This window comes from Gekko japonicus, unplaced genomic scaffold, assembly GCF_001447785.1.
Source record: "Gekko japonicus isolate JY-2015 unplaced genomic scaffold, Gekko_japonicus_V1.1 scaffold1661, whole genome shotgun sequence".
Classification (NCBI taxonomy): Eukaryota; Metazoa; Chordata; class Lepidosauria; order Squamata; family Gekkonidae; genus Gekko; species Gekko japonicus.
This window is the reverse complement of record NW_015165292.1, coordinates 190,996-212,660: the sequence shown is the minus strand read 5'-3', so window position 1 is coordinate 212,660 and position 21,665 is coordinate 190,996. Positions and strand designations below refer to the sequence as shown.

Here is a 21,665-nt window from a genome sequence, read left to right as displayed (position 1 = left end):
GAAATGGAGTCAGCCTATAGGGCATACTGCAATTACATTAAAAAGAATAGCCTACCTGGAGAAATAGTGGTCAGGTTTTCAAGAAGACAAACCAGAGATGCCATTTTAAAAGCAACATCAGCAACTCTACTGAAAATGGGAAATGGAACCATTAAAACCTTAAAGGACATTCCATTTGAAATTAGACAAAAGAGGAAAAATTACAAGGACTTAATTTCTTTTCTCTAAACTAATGGGATATCGTACAGATGGGCGGTGCCGAGTGTGTCATCTTTAAGATCAACGATAGAAGAGAGAAGATAGACTCCACTTTTAAAGCTAAAGAATTTTTGAGATGTCAGCTGGGGACAGATGAAGAGTCCAAAGAGGAAGACACGAAGTCTAGTGACTCTGCTACCTCTGGAATGGAAGAGGACTCTGCGGCAGAAAAGAGTGCAGGACCTGCCAGAGTGGTATATGATTTTAGAGACAGAAAGCCGAAGTAAAGGCAGAAGGACTTGGAAAATGGTCTTTTGAAGCGAAGAACAAGAAGATGATCAGAGATTTCTCTCATAACAACTAATGAAATTACATAAAAATAGTGAATTGTTATAAGCAAGAACTCTACAAGTATATTGTGATATTAACACTTATAATACTAACATTTTTACTAACAGTGAAAAGATCTCCTCCTCTTGGGGTTTGCTTTCCTTTATCCCTAGTTGTAGTCCCTGCCCTAATATTTCTTTGTAGTTTTTGTAGTATTTGCAAAATAAAAAATATCCCTCCGGGGATTTACAAAAAAGAAGAAGAAACATCCTCACTTCCAATGTGATTCCTGCAATTTCCAATTCATGGTCCTTCCCTTTGGGCTAGCCACAGCACCTAGGATATTCACCAATTTGGTAGTAGCGGTAGGCCTACCCATGAAGACTGGAGTGCAAGATATACCCATACCTCAACAACTGGCTGATAATATTTGATACTGACCCAAAGCTCCAAGCAGACTTGCAGTTCATACTAGGGGCACTCGAAGCATTGAACCTATAGGTCAGTGCAAAAAATTCAAGATGGAACCCATGCAGAAGGTATCCATAGGCACCATGTTGGATTCTCCTCTAGCCAGAGCTTCCCCACTACCAGAAAGGTTCCTGGCAAGCACACTAAACATACTCCATTGTCAGAAATGTCTTTCAGCCCACCATACTAATCCAAAAACTGCAAGGATTAATGGCCTCTACCATGTAAGTACCCCATGCAAGGCTACATATTCATCCCTTGCAGTTATGGTTTCTCAGGAATTTCAACCCCCTTTGCACCATCAATTAAAGAGCTTAAACATCCCAAGGCAGGTGGTATGTTCCCTCCACTGGTGGATTGTACATGCCAACTTCCTAATAGATCTTTCAGGATCTACCAACAAAAATATTAAGGAAAATGAAAGACTTTGACTTTCTGGGATAAATTTTACAAGAGAAATAAATGAAGTACCACTGGAAACTACCATTTGCAATAGAGGTATACTTAGAGGAAGTAATCCTGACAGAAGAACAAGCCAAGCAATTGGTTGAAGAACTGCAAGCAGAGGATTTACATAGAGGAACTGAAGGAAAATTTCCCAGCAACTCAAAGCAAAGTTCAAAGACTAAGAGCTTAGAAGACGAAACGGTTGTCCTAAATAGATGATACCTTCCTCCCACAAGAATCTACCGCATTAATTCTAAAATGAGCCCAAAATGTTGGAAAAACTGTAGCCAAAAGACATTTCAAGCTCTTTCGTTTCCTGTGGTAAATTACCTGGCAGATAAAGGAATTAACCCTAATAATTCACATTATTGAGGCTGGTTATATTTTTGAATTGTTATAATATAAGTTGAAATTTTTATTCTTTTGTATTTCACATTGTATTAAATAAAAAATAATATTAAAATAAAATATTAAAATAAAAAATAGTATCAGTAAACATTAATGGATTGAACTCTCTCTCAAAATGTGTGACAACTTTCAATCACCTTAGAAAGCAAAATGCAGATATTTTATGCCTACAAAAAACTCACATAAAGAGGAAACATTAATCTTATTTTAAATAATAAAAAATTAGGTAAAGTATATCTTGCCTCAGATCAAAACAAAACTGTGGAGTAGCTATTTATGTAAGCAACCCACAATTAGATGTATTAGAACTAAGAGATCCAAATGGAAAATACCTAATATACTAATATACTAGATGAAGATATAATGATATTTGGAGACATATGGAGTATTAGATCCAAAGAAGGATAGATCAAGGAATTTTAAAGGTGGTAAATTACCCCAAAATGTATTCCAATATTTCAAAATGCTAAAATTAGAAGATATTGGAGGACTGAGAATGCAAATGGTAGAGATTTTACGTTCTTTTTGGATAGACATCAAGCACATTCAATAATACATATCTGCTGGCTATCAAAAAGCAACAATAAATCTAGACAAAGCAGACATTCAACTGAAAATATTTGCAGTTCATAATCCCATAGAAGTAGTTTGACAATGGAACAGAAAATCAAGAGGAAAATGGATATTAAATGATGCTCTTCTACTTCCAGAAGATGTAGTAAGCAAATATAAGAAAAATGTGGAAGAATTTTAAAAAATAATACATAAGAAACGTCCTCAGCTACAATTTGGGAAGCAAGCAAAGCTTTTTAAAGAGGAATTTTACTAGCAGCTGCTACCAAGAAGAAAAGAGAAAAATCAGAAGAAACCAAGATAATAGTAGAAAAAATCCAGAGATTAGAACAAGGGCACAAACAAAACCTCCAATAAAGACACGCTAGCAGAGAACAGACAACAACCCAATTAGACATGTTAGAAATGGAAGAGGTATAGAAATTTTTTTTTCCAAACCAGAGGCATTTTAAATGTGAACAAATCTGGCAGATTCTTGGCATACTGTCTAAGGAAGAAAAAAAGAGTAATAACAAGTGTAAAGAAAGGAGATCAAATTACTTATGCAGAAAATGAAATACAAGACCAATTTATCAATGCTCTATCAGGACTATACAAAAAATGTTTGTCATAGAAAAATTTTAAACCAAACAATAACAATTCAAGAAATTTCCCAGGCAATAAAAAACATGAAAAAGGACAAAACACTATTAACTCCATCTGCAAGGTTGCAATATGGTCTTCCTCCTTGATGGACATAGATGCCATGAGAGATGAAGCAGTGGGAAGAATGGTCCTACAGTCTCTGAGGGCTCACACTGGCCTTCTTATGATTGTTAAATAATCTCACTACTGTCCCATATGGGACTGCACAGGTACCATGATGATGAAAACGGGTATACTTACCTGTAACTGTTGTTCATTGAATTGTCACCTGTGCAGTCACACATCCCCCTCTCTTGCCCTGCTGTGAGCTCTTAAAATAAACCTGATAATGTTACCTCACTGTGGCTCCAGCAGAGAAGAACTGAGGGAAGGGTACTCTGCCCCTTCTATACCATGCTGCAAAAGATGGGAAATAGCATTGGGGAGGAGGCGGAGCACCCTCAAGCATTTTTGAGATTCCAAAACCTCCCAGTGGTAGGCCTGTGCTTGTGCAGTACCCATGTGTGACTGCACAGGTGATCACTCAATGAACAACAGTTACAGGTAAGTGCAATGCTGTTTTCCTTAAAACCACAACATTCTAGCCCTTACCACTTCCCTCCCTCAAAGGCAAGATTTTCCCTCCATTTTTCTTTCCCTTTACTGACTGAGCTGCCGTCGTAATGTGTTTTCTTCTTTCCTGAAGAACTCTGGATGTCCCACCCTGTGACCGTGTGATATTTTACTGCTGGCTCAGGCCAGGAACCTGAGGGAAGGGGTGGGGGCCCCCTTTAACTTAAGCAACTTAAATGGCACTTGAGGTATTTTGAAATTCAAAAATAACAAAATATTTCATTTAATACAGAGGGGGGAAAGTCAGGTGAAATCAGAGGTTGACCTTTCTGAGGTAAAACCAGTACATGCACAAACTTTAATTCTTTTCTTCCAGGTTAGTGAGAGTTTCTTAAGCTATTCAGAGGTCCCGTTCATACTTGCCGGGAAATGCGGGGGGGGAGGCGTGGCTGTTTGCGGCGGCACAGTGTGTCCCGCTGCAAACGCGATCAGATGCGACGCCAATTTCCTTTCTCGGCGCACGTTCCTGGCGCACTCCAACGACGCAAGAGTAGCATGCTGGAGCGATCACACAAAGAAAGTCCGGCAGCAGCCAGTTGCAAGCCGTTTGCTAGTGGACTTTCGGAGGTAGCTTTTTACTCTGCATCTTCGGCCGGATGCAACGGGTGCGCTACACTGGCCAGATGTTGCTGTGTGATTGTGTCCTTATAATCCACCCGGCATTCGTGCCGCTCCCGCGGCAACTTCTGTATCTGATCGGAGCCAGAGTTACTTAAATCTTTATGCTGAGGGGCTTTTGTTCCAGTGTTTTCCCCAAACACTACAGTACACTTTCTTTGAATATTCTCTGATTCCTTTGGTTTCCAGAAGGCTGGTACATTCTTTCCAGTACCCAAACCCCTTCTCTTGAAACATCAGTACTTGTCTTGAGAGTTTTCTCTGACTTTTAAGGTTTCTACAGGCAGTTTCTAACCACACCAGACCAGGGATCTCTGTACTCTTCAGAGCTAACTCCCTGTTTGACTGCGTAGGGAATTTTCTTCTCTCTCTAGACGATCTATCGCCTTTCCTTGGCCCAAATGGGAGTCTTCACCTACTTCCCAGACTTTCTTGCTGATTTCCATGCTGTTCTCCTGTCTGTGTTAAACTGCTCTCAGCTAAGGCTGAAATCAGACACTCAGTACTCAACTCAGTCAAGGCAGAAATCTGACTGAATCCTCAGTATGAAGCTCTCTCCAGACTTTCTCTGATCAGCTGATGCTAACCAGTCAGATCTCTTGGAACAGCCTCAAGGCTCTCTGGGTCTTGGAAGAATTAACCCTTCACAGTCCTTTATCTGTTTCCACAAATATTTGCAATGGCATGTTTAAAAGTGCAGCCCATCAGACCACTTAAAGTTCTATCTGTATTTGAAGAAGTGAGCAATGACTCACGAAAGCTTATACCCTACCCCAAATTTTGTTAGGCTTTAAGGTGCTACTGGACTCCTACTCTTTTCTACCACTTAAAGTATATGTGCAATGCCTGGTGGAATCTCAGGTCAGACAAACTACTTGGCAAGATTTCAGTGGCCAGATGTGTGAATTGGTCCCTTTCAGAATATTCCTTGTCCGTCTCTGCATGTGTGAAGTTAATTTACATAATTTATTCAGAATTGAGTTTTCCTTAATACACTATTTAGAATTTGGCATCAATTATTAATGCTTTTTGTGTACACACAGTTGTGCCCCTTCTATCTCCTTTCCAAAAACTATTGGCATTTTCAGGCTAACCTGTTCTTAGGTCTATGTAACAACTAGCTACAGTTGTAGCTAACTGATCATGTGTGACATCTTTCATCATGCATTGATGAAGTTTTTCAGGCTAGCGGAAGTACTTAAAATATTTGCAATGGCATGTGGAAAGTTTAATTTTACATATGGTGGCAGGGAGAGAGCATGTGCAGGATGTTGAAAAGGCTAGCAGGTGCCCAATTTTTTTCATTCAAACAATTTTTATTTGTGACTATATGTAAATAAACGTTTTTAAAAAAGATTAATGGCTGATAGCCATCTTTGCTTCCTCAAAGCACAGCAGGTGTGCTCTGCAAACATTTCTGGAAATGCTGAGTGACCAGAATATTAATAGCTCATTTTCAGGCTACCTGGTTGCCCTCAATTGCTTTTAGCATGCCATGCATTTAGGTACAACGTATAAACTAAAACAAAAATCTTTTTGCCTAAATCTGTAAATAATGAGAGGCTGACCAGTTTTTCCCCTTTGGATTTGTTCCTGTAGTGGGCAGTTGACAGTATTGTAGTGAAATTATGGCAAGCCATTACAAAATTAACTGGCTCGCCTTTCATATGCAAATCACGAGTCTCTCCTCCATTGCTGGTCATGCTTTAGTACATCTTTGTCCTCTTGAGGGCCCTTTCAGCTCCAGAACTTCTCCTATGTTCAACTGACCCTTTAATTCCTCTACTGCTCCTTAATTGCAACATAGTAACCTGCCTACTTCCACTCATGTCTCTCCCATTCTTTTTTCAGCCTATCATTCCTTGATTTCCATTTGCTGTGTACCACTTTCTGTTCCATATCCCACAGGGCAGCACACATCCTCTGCACCATCAGCAGTTCCAGTTAACTACGTTATTGCATCTGTTTTGTCAAAGCCTTTCATTTGAATGTTAGGAATCTCTTTGTGTTTTAACTTCTAGTTAATTACTGACAGTGGTGATAGATCATAGGATTGTTTCTTCAAAGGTTTCTCCTTAGTAATAAAAGCTGCAAGATTTCACAGTTCATAAAACAATGAATTCTGGAATGGTAGTCTAGTATGACTCTTCTGCCTAAACCATGATCAGCTTAAATAATATGTTTAGGCAAATAAGAACCTTTCTCATATTTCAGCTCTATTATTCTGTTGAACTCCTAGAAGGTATTCGGAAGCTCCATTCCAGTTGGTTTGGTGTAAATACAACATTATATAATACTAGTTATTGTCTAGCTGAATGTCTGAGAAAGCCAGAGAATTCTGTTGTTTTTTGTTGCTGTTCAGTCGTGCAGTCGAGTCTGCGACCCCATGGACCAGATCACACCAGGCCTTCCTGTCTTCCGCTGTGCTCTGAAGTTGGCTCAATTTCATGTTCGTTGCATCTATGACACTGTCTAACCATCTCATCCTTTGCCGTCCCCATCTTCTTTGACCTTCAATCTTTCCCAGCATCAGGGTCTTCTCCAGTGAGTGCTCCCTTCTCATTGGGTGGCCAAAGTATTTGAGCTTCAGTTTCATTATCTGGCCTTCCAGGGAACAGTCAGGGTTGATTACTTTTAGGATTGACTGATTTGATCTTCTTGCAGTCCAAGGGACTCTCAAGAGTCTTCTCCAGCACCATAGTTCAAAAGAATCTATTCTTCAGCGCTCAGCCTTCCTTATAGTCCAACTCTCGCAGCCATACATGACTACTGGGAATACCATTGCTTTGACCATGCGGACTTTTGTTGGCAGGGTGATGTCTCTACTTTTTATCTATCATGCGGTTTAGGTTCGCCATCGCTTTCCTCCCAAGGAGCAGGCATCTTTTAATTTCGTGGCTGCTGTCACTGTTGGGAGAACCCAAATGATGGGTTTGCAGTTGTTCTCTTCTGCCATCAAGGAACTTGCATTGTTTCCAGACCAGTCTGTTGCTTATCACCATTAGCATTCTTTTTTTTTAGGGTGAGAGGACACACTGAGGTAGTTATACTATTGTTGGGATATGTCATGCTAGCAATGGTGTAAAAGCATTGGACAGTACTTAAAGCTTTTGCATAACTGAAAGGATAAAGTTGGAAATTAGCTCATGTTCTGTATTTTTTAATTTGTGTGTGTGTGTGTGTGGCTGCTGATCTCCTGAGAGCCTAAGAGATTGCTTTTATAGTCTCTAATACTTCCAAAGAATAGAATGGTGGTAGGGAGGGGGTACAATTAACATAATGCCCACATCAGTAATTTCTGTGGCCTATTTCCTGTTGAGCCTTCAAGACTGAAGAATAAATGTATTGATATACCTTGATGTAGAAATCTTGGCACGGCAGTGACTTTTATCTGCCTAAAATAGCATAGTAATATGACAGTGTTTGGTCGACCACAAGAATAACTTCTGATACATCACTATAAAATTGGCAGTGGCCCACAATAAATCTCAGCAAGCACAACAACATTTGCACCTGCCTTGGTAATGAGAGGCTATTTAAAGCATCAAAGTTTATGCACTAAGCATTTCTAGACACTTAGATCCAATTAGTTATCTTAATTACAAAAAGTGATATGTAAAGTCTGCATCTAAAGGGGCTATCAAAATTCTACACTAAGGTCTAACATTCAAGTAAATCAAAGTATGTAGTTTTTACATATTATGCAAAGAAACCACATTTGTATATTCTGACTTTGTTTCTTCTAATTAGGGAAAAGGGCAATGCAGAGCGTTGAAGCCCCACATGCTGGCTTCTTAAAATGCTGTTCATCCCACCTTCTGGCTAATAGGACATCATCTGGTGTTCCTTATTCAAGCCCATCTTTATAGTGTTGTGGTGTTCATTTTAAAATGAATGTTGACATTGTGCTGATTTGATGCCCAGTTCCAATTTCTGCTTGCATAGTGCAATCACTGCATTGCAAAACACAGACTGAACCCCCCCCCCTTTCCACTGCAGGTCCTCCTCATGTCAGTCCTCCAGGCCCCCTGCTCCCCCAGGAGAAGAATTTCATAGAGAGCAGTGGTAATGCAATGAGATAAGGGAGGCAGAAAAGTTCCATTCTGCCATTGGAAACTTTCATCTGTATCCAACCCATTCATTCAATTCTGGACTAATATTTGCCCTGGTTGGTGGGGGGGGGGGGAGAAGGGGGTTGTCAAAGAAATGTAGATGTCTTTGTCTTGTCCAAGCAGATCTGGCTTCAGTTATACTTGAGATTCGTGATCATTTATGTCTTTCGCACCTAATCCATAAAGCATAGTTGGAGCTGCAGTGTTTGTAATGTAGCTGCACTGAGATTTCACACCATATCTCTGATTCCCACCTTTGCAGTCCACTGTTCCCCTAATTCATCCATGTTACCATAAAATCCATTTGAGAGCTGATTGCATGATGGGTTGGCCTTTAAATGAGTAGGCACTGTAACATGAAAGTGAACCTTTTTCTAGGGAATAGAAATAAATAACTGTAAGTAGTCAATTTACAATTTTTCATGAAATGTTTCATGAGATCAGCTGTGTGACATCAGTGTTGCTTTGTATTTTACATGGATATGTAGAGAAGGATGTTAAAAACCCCACATCTTTAATGTTCTATTAGTTCTTCCAGACTTGTATAAGTAAGGAAAAGCAATGTCTGAAGAAGATGATGTTTCAGCTTGCGGCCATTTCTTTCTTAATTCTTATAAGTTAATGTGCCAGCAGTAAAAAACAAGCAAACAAACCATAGGAGCAGATGGGTACGCACTGTGCCAGGAGAGTAGCCTCTTTGTGGCATCTACTATCTGCGTGTCTGGGAATTCATCATATGGAAAACTACTGCAGGATGCAAAAAATAATAATCCTGCAGACAATTTGAATAAACTGTGGTGGATCCTACCCTTGTTCCATACCACTGAGCAAAATGTGAAGCCTTCCTCAGCTTCCATTGAAGACTGAAGGAAGGTTCCTTGGAGGATGGTTGGATACACTATGGTCACTGGAATAAATAACCCATCTGTGTGAGTTGTTTCAAGAGAAGAGTGATAAACGTAGGTAAATTGTAAGGAACTTCTGGGACTAAACTCCCAAAATAGGACCAAGTAATGGTTGAATACTGGCCATGATATAAATAAAACCTGAAGATTAGACATCAGGAAACCTTAATGTGGTAAGAAAATTTTGACTTTTTCCCCATTGGCCTGCACAAAGGAGAAGTCATTTAGGTTCATATAGTGAACTTAGAGAAGCCAATATTTTACCCTCTGTTTATGTACTTAATGATTGTGTAGCAGTGAGTTTTTGCCAAGTTTCCTGAGTACTAAGAATTGGCTGCTGATTTGTTGTGGTTCACTTCTTACCCTCACTTGTAGTAGACAATAAAAAGAATGCACTAACTGATCGCTCCTTGAATTTTCAGACCAATGACTTCAGTCATACTATGATTCATAACAAGTCCCATGATAGTCATTCTTCCCCTTTTGCTGTTACGGCATGGAAAAAAACTAATTGCAGTATGGAAAAATCCAATTTAGGGATTAGGAAGATTGTTACTGAGAGGAGGGATTTCTGAACACCAAGGTTCAAAACATAAAATAATGTTAAATAATGATGACAGCTTATGACTGTGTTATGAACAAAAATTCTACTTTGTGAGCCAAAAGAGCCTCTAGCATTAAAGTTGTGAGTCAAATTGTACTAGGGTTGCCAATCTCCATGTGGAAGCCAAAACAGAAACACCATGGACAATAATGAAAACAATTCACAAATTATATTATATTAGAAAGTTCCAATCATCTAAAGTCCGATGAAGAATGATAAGGTCACAGTTTCAATATTCAAAATGCATATTGCATAGGAAAGTCCAAGTCCAGTTCAAAATGATCCATAACATGAAAAGACTTGAATAAAGATTACTTAAGAAAACAAAGTGCTTGTGTGCATAGTTCTTGCCAATAAAAGGTGTGGGTGTTCCTTGATTTCTTTCTTATCTTAACAATGCCATTGACTTGAAAATCATTTCACAGAATGCTTCCTCAGAAGAGAGTACAGGAACAATACATTCACGTATCCAAAGGATTCTATAACATATACATGAAAAATGCACTGTACAAAAGGAAAAACATGAAATGAAACAAAAATAAAACTAATCAATACAATCAACATGATTTCACATCAAGCACTAAAGCTGAAGCAATATGCTTAGAAAAGTGCAAAAAAACATACCACTTAAGTTCACAAGGAAATCATTAATTAGACACACCTGCATAAAACATAAAGAAACAGGATTCTGCAATTGGAAAATACTTTACAAAAAGCAGGAAAAGAAAACAAGCAACACCCACACCCTGTATTGGCAAGAACTATGCACACAAGCACTTTGTTTTCATACGTAATCTTTATTCACATCGTTTCATGTTATGGATCATTTTGAATTAGACTTGGACTTTGTTATGCAATAAGCATTTTGAATGTTGAAATTGCTGGCAACCCTATGCTAGATTTCTGTTTTATTTTGCTGCAATAGACTAACAGGGCTGTCCAGAGGAATACCACCCTCCAGGCTGTCATTCAAACCCCCCAGAGAAACTTATTCTCCTCCCAGGCTGTCCCAGGGCTGTCATTCTGCTCTCTGAGATCACATGCACTCACCCTGCTTCCAGGGGCTCTCCTTCCACTTTCAAAACAATCATTGCACATTGAGAGCGTGAATTCTAGCCACAGGGGCCCTTCTTCCACTCCCAGAGCCACTATTGCTGGTTTTCCTGGCACCCTATGCAATCTTTCTGTGCAGCCCAAGGGAGTCCATGGGCTTTCCTGGCTCTCCCCTTCTTTCTAATGGGCATTCTTGTCACTTGCACATCCCATTGCAAGCTATGTCTGCCTTGCCCACCCCATCCTGTATTCTCTTCAGGAGTCCACGTGGCAGTGACAGTCATTGCAAACAAAAAGGGCAGCCTCCGTGCTCTTTGTCATGACAGCTGTAGGGGTTCTCAAGGAATGGAAAGAGGAAATAGTGGGGTAGGGAGGAGGAGGAGGAGGAGTAGTTGGATTTATACCCCACTCTTCACTCAGAGTCTCAGAGTGGCTTACAATTTCCTGCCCTTCCTCTCCCCACAGCAGACACCCTGCGAGGTAGGTGGGACTGAGAGAGCTCTGAGAAAACTGCTCTTGAGAGAACAGCTCTGAGGGAACTGTAACAGACCCAAGGTCACTCAGCTGGCTGCATGTGGACAAGTGGGAATCAAACTCAGTTCTCCAGATTAGAGTCCACCACTCTTAACCACTACACCATACTGGAGGGAACCCTGTTGCTCCAGCCAAGCCCTGTTTTGCAAGCCTCTTCCCCAGTACAGATTGATAGTTTGGTACAACCTTCAGGTCGCTTGCAAGAGGCAACGCATGCACCTTTTCCTGCTCCAAGGTGTGTGTGCAAAAGACTTGGATCTGGAACAAAATGCAGTAACACTTAGCTAATCTTTCTGGAATCCCCCCTCCCTCTGAAGAAGCGTGCGTGCACACAAAAGCTTATACCTTAAATAAAACTTTGTTGGTCTTAAAGATGCCATGGGACTCTGAATTTGTTCTCTCTTGTGTGTGGGCTCTCTCTCTCTCTTTCTCTTCCTCTCCCTCCTGAAAGCCAATGGAGGGAAGGGAGGCTTGGCTTTGTATCTCTCCTGTGTGATTGAGGGAGGCAGCAGCCGCCCTGAAGAAGGATGTAAGCAGGAGAGAATTATGTTGCCCTGAGCTCAGGCAAAAATCTGTGCATTTCAGGCTAAAAATTAGTGCACTAGCATGCCCAAGCACAGCATAACAGGAACACTGCTCATGGCCTATTTGCTACCAAGGGCATCATTTTGCAGGCTCAGCCACTGTAAGTAGAAAACTTAGTGGTTTTGGATCCCTTCCTGCATGAGTTTATGTAGTTGAATCTTTTTAGTGTGTTTTTACATTCTTGATTTACAGCTTTAAAAAAACCCTATAAACAACTGCCTGCCTCTGCTCAAGCAATTTGTCCTTTGTACTTTTTAGGTTAGTTTAGTAATCGCTTAAGTTTTTATTTCCCAGTGTCATAATGGATTATGTTACAGCTTCTTAAATAGTCTTCTTACCTTTGCAAATCTGTACAGATGTGGAGCTGATTTTGTTTAGCTGCTTTGTGGTCCATTTCACATTCTCTGGCACCTGCAGAATAGTTTGTGTACAGTGAGCATATTTCACGTCAAGGGTTGTGGGGGGCAGGGTTGTTTTTTGCTACACATCAGTTGACGCAGGGGAGATGACACACATACAGAGTCCAAAACTAACAATACAACAGTGTTTACCTTGCGTTCTGGCAGGAAATCATTATTCAATCTGGTTTGTTTTATCAGGCAATTCCAGGGCCACACAGATGGAGCCAGCTGTATTGACATTTCTAATGATGGTACCAAGCTCTGGACAGGAGGTCTGGACAACACTGTGAGATCCTGGGACTTGAGAGAAGGCAGGCAGTTACAGCAGCATGACTTCACATCCCAGGTGCCTAATATGTCTTCCTATATTTTTAAAATACACTGATTAATATGATACTTTACAAATTCCAGATTGTAGTTGGGTGAAGTTTTTTATATTAATATTAATAATTATATTCACATAGGCTGTTGGTATAGCCAAAACTGCTTTTAGACAAAGCGTTTACCTTGGGGGAAAGCCATTGCTGGTAGTGACATATATTTTTATGTATGTAGACTGCTATTAAAATAGTATTCTGATATATTTTTGAGTGCCTATCTGAATTTAATTTGGCTTTCTCCCCCCCCCCCTTTTTTGCCTAAGCTGGGGTAGTGACAGCAATGGGGAGGGGGATAAATGCCATTAAACCATTGGCAGGTAAAGCAGGTGAAAAGTCAAGTATGCCACTGCTTCATGTGTGATGAAATTACAAGACCCACTACTTATTGATTACTTTTCCATCTTACCTTTTGGTGCTGAAAAGGAACAATCTTCACTCCCATGTTTTAAGAGATGCAAAATGTCTTAAGGCTGTTTTCTGTTTTATCTCTTGTTACTTGTGCAAGGAGTATAAACCCCTATTTTTCCCCCCAAGATTTTTTCCCTTGGCTATTGTCCCACGGGAGAATGGCTTGCTGTTGGAATGGAGAGTAGTAATGTGGAAGTACTGCATGTAAATAAACCGGACAAGTATCAGCTTCATCTTCACGAGAGCTGTGTGCTGTCACTCAAGTTTGCTTACTGTGGTAAGTTGGAATAAACCACCTGAATTTCTACATGCTAATTACACCTCAGCTGGCTGTTTTAAGGCAAGCACGAGACATTTAAATGCTTTTATTTCATCTTGATTTAACAGCTGGAAAGTAAGTCTCACTCATTTTTACCATCCTTTTCAGGAAAATTGTGAGAGAAAGCTTATGTATATAAAGTGGCAGTACCATTAAGGCATGGATGTGGTAGTTTGATTGTCAAGAATTTTGAATGTTGCTCATTCCTTACTGAGCTATATATGCCTGTTTAGTTAAATGATTTATGTATGTCACTTTACAAAGGTGAGGTGATCTGAATCACAACTTAGGGTGGCGTGAGGCTGATTTTAGGCAGTCTCTGCTGGTAAGCTACACAGCAAATGCAAAAAGATGGTTATTGAAGGATATGCATATCAGGACTAGAGTTATCCTGTGTGATCTTCCATATTCTCTGCTGTTCAGTGTACTGAACTATTAACATATTAATCATACCTGGATTATATTTAGCCATATGATCAACATACCAGGGAACAGGAAAATATATACATTTGGTAGTTTGTATAGGGTGGTCTACTAAGTTCTTGTTGATCATTTTCAGGCAAATGGTTTGTAAGTACTGGAAAAGATAACCTCCTAAATGCTTGGCGGACCCCATATGGTGCCAGTATATTCCAGGTAAGAGTAACAGCTAAGCAAAAAGAGGATTTGGAGGTGGGGGCTGGTGGTAATATCCTTATGTAGTACTGAGAATATCACAGTAGGATTGGGAGACGCAAGGTCCAATCCCCACTTTGCCATGGAAATTTACTGGTGACCTTGGGCCCATCATACTTTCTCACCTGAACTGACCTCACAGGATTGTTGATAGGATAAAATGTAAGATAGGGAAGAAAGCCAGGGTATAAATTAATTAAAAGAAATAATAATTTGTGGTTTGGCTACAACAACAAAATAAATTCTGCCATGAAAGCAGAAATGTAATTTCTGAGCCATGCACAAGGGGAAATGGGAATATGTGAGTCTGTGGATCTCCAACAGCTGGTCTCCTAATGTTGCATCATTAACCACGTTGCGTCTAAGTAAATATATATGAATATGTTAAGTAAACATGAGAAGCTACCATTTGTCCTTACGTATAAACCTTGCCACTGGCTCTTACCGTCACCAAACTGCTTTATGAAATACTAGGAAAAAGGCTCCTAGTGGAAATAAATACAATGAGCTCTAGAAAGAGGCTCTGGGCGGGTGCCCCGGCCTTGGACACTCAGTGTCAATTTGCTGTGGTGACCTCAGCAGGGTATAATGACACTGAGTCCACCATTTTCTCCAGAGAAACTGATCTCTGCTACCTAAAGAACAGTTGTCATTTTGAGTGATCGCCAGCCCTCACCTGGAGATTGGCAACGATGGTTCCCCAGAAGGGAATGGTTGGTTTGGAGGGTGGAGTCTATGGCTTTGTACCTGTCCGAGGTCCCACGCCTCCTGAAACCTCACCCTCTCCAGGCTCCATCCCTCACATCTCCAGGAATTTCCCACCTGGAGTTGGCAACCCTATCTCCTTCCCAGCCAATCATCAACCTACCTTTATTTCCCCCTCACTTCAGCTTTCCACCCCCTACACACCTGCAGCCTTTCCCGTGTTCTGAAGCCCTGACTGCTATGTCACATTGGCTGTCATACGGGGGCCACCTCAGCAGCATATAAGGATACAGAGCCCACCATTTTCTCCAGATCTCTGCCATCTGGAAAGCAGTTGTAATTCTGAGTGATCTCCAGCCCTCACCTGGAGATTGGACACTTTTTACCTCAGAACAGCAAACTGTTTAGAATGTTAGAGGCAAAAGCCAATCAAGTCGCATATGCAAACGACCTCTGTGTTCCGAGGCAAAGGCCAATGAGGCTGCATATGCAAATAACCACTGTGTTCTGTCTGGCTATGGGGGGGAGGGGAACAGCAAACTGTTTAGAATGTTGGAGGCGAGACTCAAGCAATGCAGCCAGTGGATAGGGACAGATTCTGACACACCAGGGCGCCAACCAATTCCTGAGTGTGTGCAATGTTCTAGACAAGTGCCACCACCATTCGGCTTTTATATATGAGGGAGATGAACTCTGACCTTGGTTTCATGAGGGCTAGAGAAAAGAAGCGTGTATGTGTTACTTTTCCAATTTTAACTACAGTGATGTTCTTTCTCTCTTCTAGTCCAAAGAGTCTTCATCTGTGTTGAGCTGTGATATCTCCGTAGATGATAAATACATAGTCACGGGCTCAGGAGACAAGAAAGCTACTGTCTATGAAGTAATCTACTGAAAACAGAAATGTTGTAAACTTAACTTCTAAGAGTTGAACTGGGCCAAAATGTTCTTAATTTGTAGAAGTAGAAAGGCTTTACCTTTTTTAATAAAAAAGGAAGAACTTGGTTTCCACATCTTCACGTGATGCTGTTCAGCATGTATTAAACAGAAGGCGACTTTGTTGACATCCAGCAACTGGCTACTTGGACCATTGTGAAGCAAGAAGGCAAGATGGATGAAGTAGCATAGTTTTGGTGGATTTTAAAAGCAGAGTCAGCTTAAGACTGTTGCAGCCCCCCACCACCACCGGCACCCTTAGGACCTCATAAAGATCATGATCATTGCCAGAATATGTGGATTATGTTTCAGTTCTTTCAATTCCACCTGCATTCCGTCTTATGTAAAGCAGTGGTATCTTGGATAAACTTGTTTCCTGGTTTTGCCTCTTGGGATATGGGGTTTTTTGTATTTTTTGTTGAAGATCCATTTGTATAAATTGTAAATATATTTGGTTTATTACAGTAAAGGCTTTAGTATCAATAAATTGTCTCTTTTCCCCCCTGATGACCTTGAAATGATCTTTTTAAGGATTTTTTTTTCCTTTTTGTAATTTAAAACTTTTAATAAGCTAGTTCAGAACTATGTGATTCGTTTGAGAAGGTCTTTATATCCGTGAAACTTGTTGTTTTATTAGAATTTGACAATTTCATGCAAGAGATGTAGCATTCAGATATTGTCTTGTACTACAGAAAATGGAAAAATAAGAACTTTTACATTCAGAATAAAATTTAAATTTTGAAGAGCAGTTTATACAGGAACATTTATAAACAGATGTTTAAGGAATCAGATCTGTGGTGCACCTATAGGTTGCAGCCTGTGGGTTGCCTTCAGTGTTGCAGCTGAAACTAGGAACACTTCTAAGTGTTTCACCTTTGAGTCAATCCCATTGTTATATTGGTATATTGCTGCAAAGCACACAGCGCTTTCGAGAAAAGAGGTGGGGATGAGACTTCCCAGAAAAATCTGAGTGTTATTACAGGTTGTATAATTATCAAGTGGTACATTTGATGCATAGGTTAATAATGAACCTTAGATGGATTTGAAGAAATCTTTATGCATTTATGTTTCAGTTCTCCTAAGCAGCCTCCTCTTTCTCATTTGTTTATTCAAATAAAATAAAATCAAATGACCAGTATACCTACACTGGTGCAAAAGAATGTCACCTGGAAACCAACACAGTGCCTATGTGGGAGGTTCATTGGCTTAACTGCAGGCAACGTTTCCCATTTAGCAACAAATTTCCTTCTTGCTTCCAGTGTCTGAAGAGACATTAGTTTTCTTTTCAATTTACATGCTCGTTCTCCTGAATCCATTTTATAGCAGTATAGAATGGTAATAGCCCTAATATATATAACTCTGCATTTGGAATGTAAAATGTTAACTATTCGTGATGGCCTAGTTCAATAACCTTGAAAATTAGTACCCGTTGTCTATCTGTATACCTGTGGCCACACTTCAGATGTGCATGTGTATGAAATGAGTGACAGAGCAAGTGTGGTTATGAGAAACTGGCGTACATTTGTTTTGCCACTTCCAAGGTATGAATTTTTGGCATTATGCTTTTGGACTATTCACAAGTCCTGTCAAGTATCATACCTTAGAAGACCCCCCCCCAAATTAAAGTTTATTGAATTTAAATGTTAGGACAATGTCTCTGTCACCCACCCACCCCAGAATTCCTACTTGATGGCACATTAGTTGTGTTTGCTTTTTGAGGAGGCTGTGCTACCTAGTTCAGAAAAGAATCAATGGCTATGATTGTCAAGTGTGATGGTTCTGATTCTGTTTGAGTAAACTAAAGATAGAAATGTGTTTCCACTCAAACTGTATTATTTCTAAAAATCAAGACATTGTATAGCTGCTGGTAAGTGATCCTTCCCCCCTACCACCACTACTACTTCTTTTTAGGCAAATAAACACAGCATTCAGTTGCAGAATTGGAGTTTTTGTTGTGGAGTTTTTGAATTACCACAGAATTCTAGACAGTCTTACTCTTCAGTACCAACACCATGTGTGTTTATGTACTTTGTACTAAGATGAATTGACCCCCTCCACAAGATACAGCTATGAGGCTTAGTGTAATCTGTGACAGGGCCATCAATCTTTTGTAACCTACACTGTGGGGGTGAACTATTTGTGCTGTTCTGTCTATCAGCTTCTCAGATGAGATTGTGTACATGCTATCTGACCCTCCTGAAGTAGATTTACAGCAACCAGTAATAGCTGACTCCAGGAGGCTGATCCTCCTCTGTAATTTTCAGTTTAAATCTTGTAATTTTTTCCGTTTTGGCTTGTAGGAGAAACGCTGCATGTAACATTATGAAAGGCCAAGTTGTCAACAAGACCCACCCAGAAGTGTGCCTCTACTGCTTGATGTAAGAGCTATTCTGCAGAGATGTATGCATGCTTCAATGAACAGTCCCTACATGTACATTTAAAAGGGCATCTACCTCAGTTCAGATTGGTGGCATTGTCATCTGACAGCTCCAGACACTTTTCACAGAAACTGCATTTAGTGTGCATCCCCCTCATTCCTGTTCTATATTTAGACCATCTGAGGGATGTATACACATGGTTTTCTAACTGGCAGCAGATGCCACGTGTGCAGCTCTAGATTATGGATGTGGCATTCTACCATCAGGAGCTGTGCATCTTTCCATAAACATAAAGGGACTGCACATTGTCCTTGCTGGGAGCTATCTTCATCTTTTTTCCTTCACGTTTTTGCCAAGAATGAATTATAGATGAAGGCAACAAATTGTTTCACATCTTAAGTGCTGGATTTTCTGCATGTCTGACTATATACTGTGCTTTCAGGGCTCACTGAGAAAAGAGGAAAGATGGAAGTCCATGTAGGAAAGTATGTGAATATTGTATGTACCTTATAATATTTGGTAAACACACATACATGGTGATTTTGCTGCATGTAAATTGTATCTTGTATGAAGCATCCTTTACTGGCCTGGAGACTGAAGACTAGAGATTTGCAATGGAAAGTAATAAGCCCTTGTGCTCCTTCAGGGTTGTGCTTAATGACAAGGAAAAAAATAGCAAGCAGTCTGAGAAGGTCGCAGTGGGAAGTTAACCCATAACATGGAAAACTACAAAATCACTTGTTACATCCCAGGGAGTGGGCCTAATTTGTTTAAAATCAAATCCATCTGTTCATTTCACACGCTTTGTTCCACTTCCTTGCAGCAATCCACAGTGGATTACTCCATTACTTTAAAAATTGGCTGCAATTATGATAAGCTAATAACTCTTATTTTGTCATTAACCGCATCAAGATATTTTGGATAACTTCCAAGCCTCCCCTTAATTTCTCTGAATTATCCAAATCATCAATTGACAGTGTGGCCAAAGTATTTATTGCACAGCTAGGTTTAAAATTAATGCTCTATTTTAATATTTATAAATTCTGTATTAACCCTGTCATTCAGTTATTTGCTACTGATGAATCAGCCATGTATTTCTGCTTAATATGACAGTAGCCTTAATGTCATATTGGTATTTGCAAATATACTACATGTGTTATTGAAGAAAATACACATTTAGATTTTATTGGTCTATTTCAAATGCATAGTCCTCTCTAATGTCATTTGCTTCTATTCAAGATAAGATGGTAGCTGCCAATGCACTGTCTCTGTGTACTTCAAAGTGGTGTTTTTTGGTTGCCATGATTGAGGAACTTCCGTGCATGCCCCACCTCTGTCCCCACATAATTAGAAAGGTCATGGCTCAGAGATAGAGTATCTGCTTCATATGCAGAAGGTCCCAGGTTCAGTCCCTAGCATCTCCCCCTGAGAACCTGGAGAGCCACTGCCAGTCAGAGTAGACAATACTAACTTTGATAGGTCAATGGCCTGACTTGGTATAAGGCAGCTTCATTCTTCAAGTATATACCACCCCCAACTAACAGGACTTCTCCACTCACTCCAGTTGGTATGCAGCTTATGCATGGAAAGAACTGACTTTTTCATTAAAAAAAAATACCGGAGAGACCTTTAGACAGAAGCTCCATGGACATGGAGGAGCATACACAAAGCTCTGTATTGTAGTTTTGCCTATAGAACATTCATTAAAACAACCTGATCAGGGGAAAATGGCTTAAGATAACACAAGGACTTGTAGGGGGCATATTGTTTCCCCCTCCATCCACTCTCATACTATTTCACCCTGGCAAGCCCTATGGTTCCTCCCCTTTCTCTGCTTCGTTCTCTTTCACCAGCCCAGTAACATTTATCTGTCTCTCCCAGTCTAGCTTTTCCTTCTCCTGCCAACCTCTCCTTTTTTCCCTCTCACCCATCTACCCTTTTCTGTTTCCCCCTTCAGCTTCTCCCTCTCTCCCCCTTCCAAATTCATTCTGTTCAGTAATGCCCACCCCAAGCTTGTATTGGCCACTGGTGAAATCGGTCCCAGTAGTGAAAATTACGCAATAGCGAGTTGCCTGAGTGAGCTGTCTGGTAGCTACCACAATTGGGCTTGGGTGAGTTGCATAAATTGTGTGGTAGCCAGAGCCATGCCCAGGCAAGTTGTAACATTTGCATGGTAGTAAGTCCCTAGGGCAACTAACCTTAAAACAGGCCCTGGAGTTCTAGAACTACAACTGATCTCCAAACTACAGAGATCTGTTTCCCTGGAAGAATTGGCCGCTTTTGAGGGCAGAGTCTACTGCATCATGTCCTTATCATGAGCTCTTTCACCTCCTATTCTCAAGTATTCAGGAATTTCCCAAGCCAGATTTGGCAACCCCAGACAAGTTGCATTGCTGCTGCTGGACCTAGGCAGGTCGTGTAAGTCATACAGTAGTGATTCCCCCAGGCGAGTTGTGCAGTAGCCACTGCCAGGTTCACCTGAGTGTGGCAAGTTGTGCCATATCCTGGGGTGAATCACCTAAGTTGTGGAAACAAATTGCCTGGATGAGTTGTGTGGTGGCCTCTTCTGGATCCAGGCAAGTCATGTAAGTCGTGATAATGAATTGTGTGGTGGCTGCTGGTGGGCCCAGCCAAGCTGAGCAAGTTGCATGGTAGATCTCTATTCTAAATTATTTTTTCCAGTTGGGGAAGGGGGTGTTCAAGTCAACAAATGACAGCACCTTTGTGGCTTAGCAAGCAATTATGAAACTGCTTCAAAAAGAAAACATCCAAAATATTGTGGTTCTCAGGGTAACGAACAATTATCATAAACCCAACAGCTTTACAGCTACAGGTAAAACTGAAGCATAATGGCTATGAACATAGTAATATTTGCAGAGACAGGATCTTCAGTGCCCTTTCTGAAGGGCACTCAGAACAAAGGTAAGTACCAATGATTGGTGTCCTGTCCACTGTACAAAGAAAAAAGCAAGTCCAACATGTTATCTCAAAGAACTGCTGGGCTGCTTCTTCCTTGTATGTTCTTCAGTGGTTCATTTTACTGCTGTTGCTTTTGATGCTTTATTGGGCCTGCAAAGTTCCTAAATTAAGCTCAAGGCCATTTCTTTCCAGCCACACACCAGGCTGAGGGGGTGGGTAATACTGACACCACTTTACTAACTGTCCATGCTCTGTGACCTTCTGCTCCCAAGGCCTAAATGCTGAACCTTTTAAATAGAAATAAAATAATGCGTTAAAGAGAAAATGACATGGATTACCCATTATCGGGTTTTCCATGTTTTACAAATAGAGTTTCGTTAAGAATACCAAAGACAAAGCCATGCATGATGTGGAATGTGATTTAAAACTGAAGAGCGTGAAGGCTCTTTGAA

At 40.4% G+C, this 21,665-nt stretch overlaps 1 protein-coding gene across 2 annotated transcripts in view; it reads left to right on the top strand.

Moving 5' to 3' along the window:
* The window catches only part of TLE1 (transducin like enhancer of split 1), a 115,982-nt gene extending 99,568 nt beyond the window's left edge, over positions 1 to 16,414 (top strand). For both annotated transcript variants that reach the window (XM_015410358.1, XM_015410357.1), the window contains exons 17-20: positions 12,695 to 12,842; positions 13,411 to 13,561; positions 14,163 to 14,239; positions 15,768 to 16,414. In XM_015410358.1, the coding sequence (XP_015265844.1) occupies positions 12,695 to 12,842; positions 13,411 to 13,561; positions 14,163 to 14,239; positions 15,768 to 15,875 (484 nt within the window). In that variant the 3' untranslated portion in view covers positions 15,876 to 16,414. The remainder of the gene's footprint in view (positions 1 to 12,694; positions 12,843 to 13,410; positions 13,562 to 14,162; positions 14,240 to 15,767) is intronic.
* The last annotated feature ends 5,251 nt before the right edge of the window (positions 16,415 to 21,665 follow it).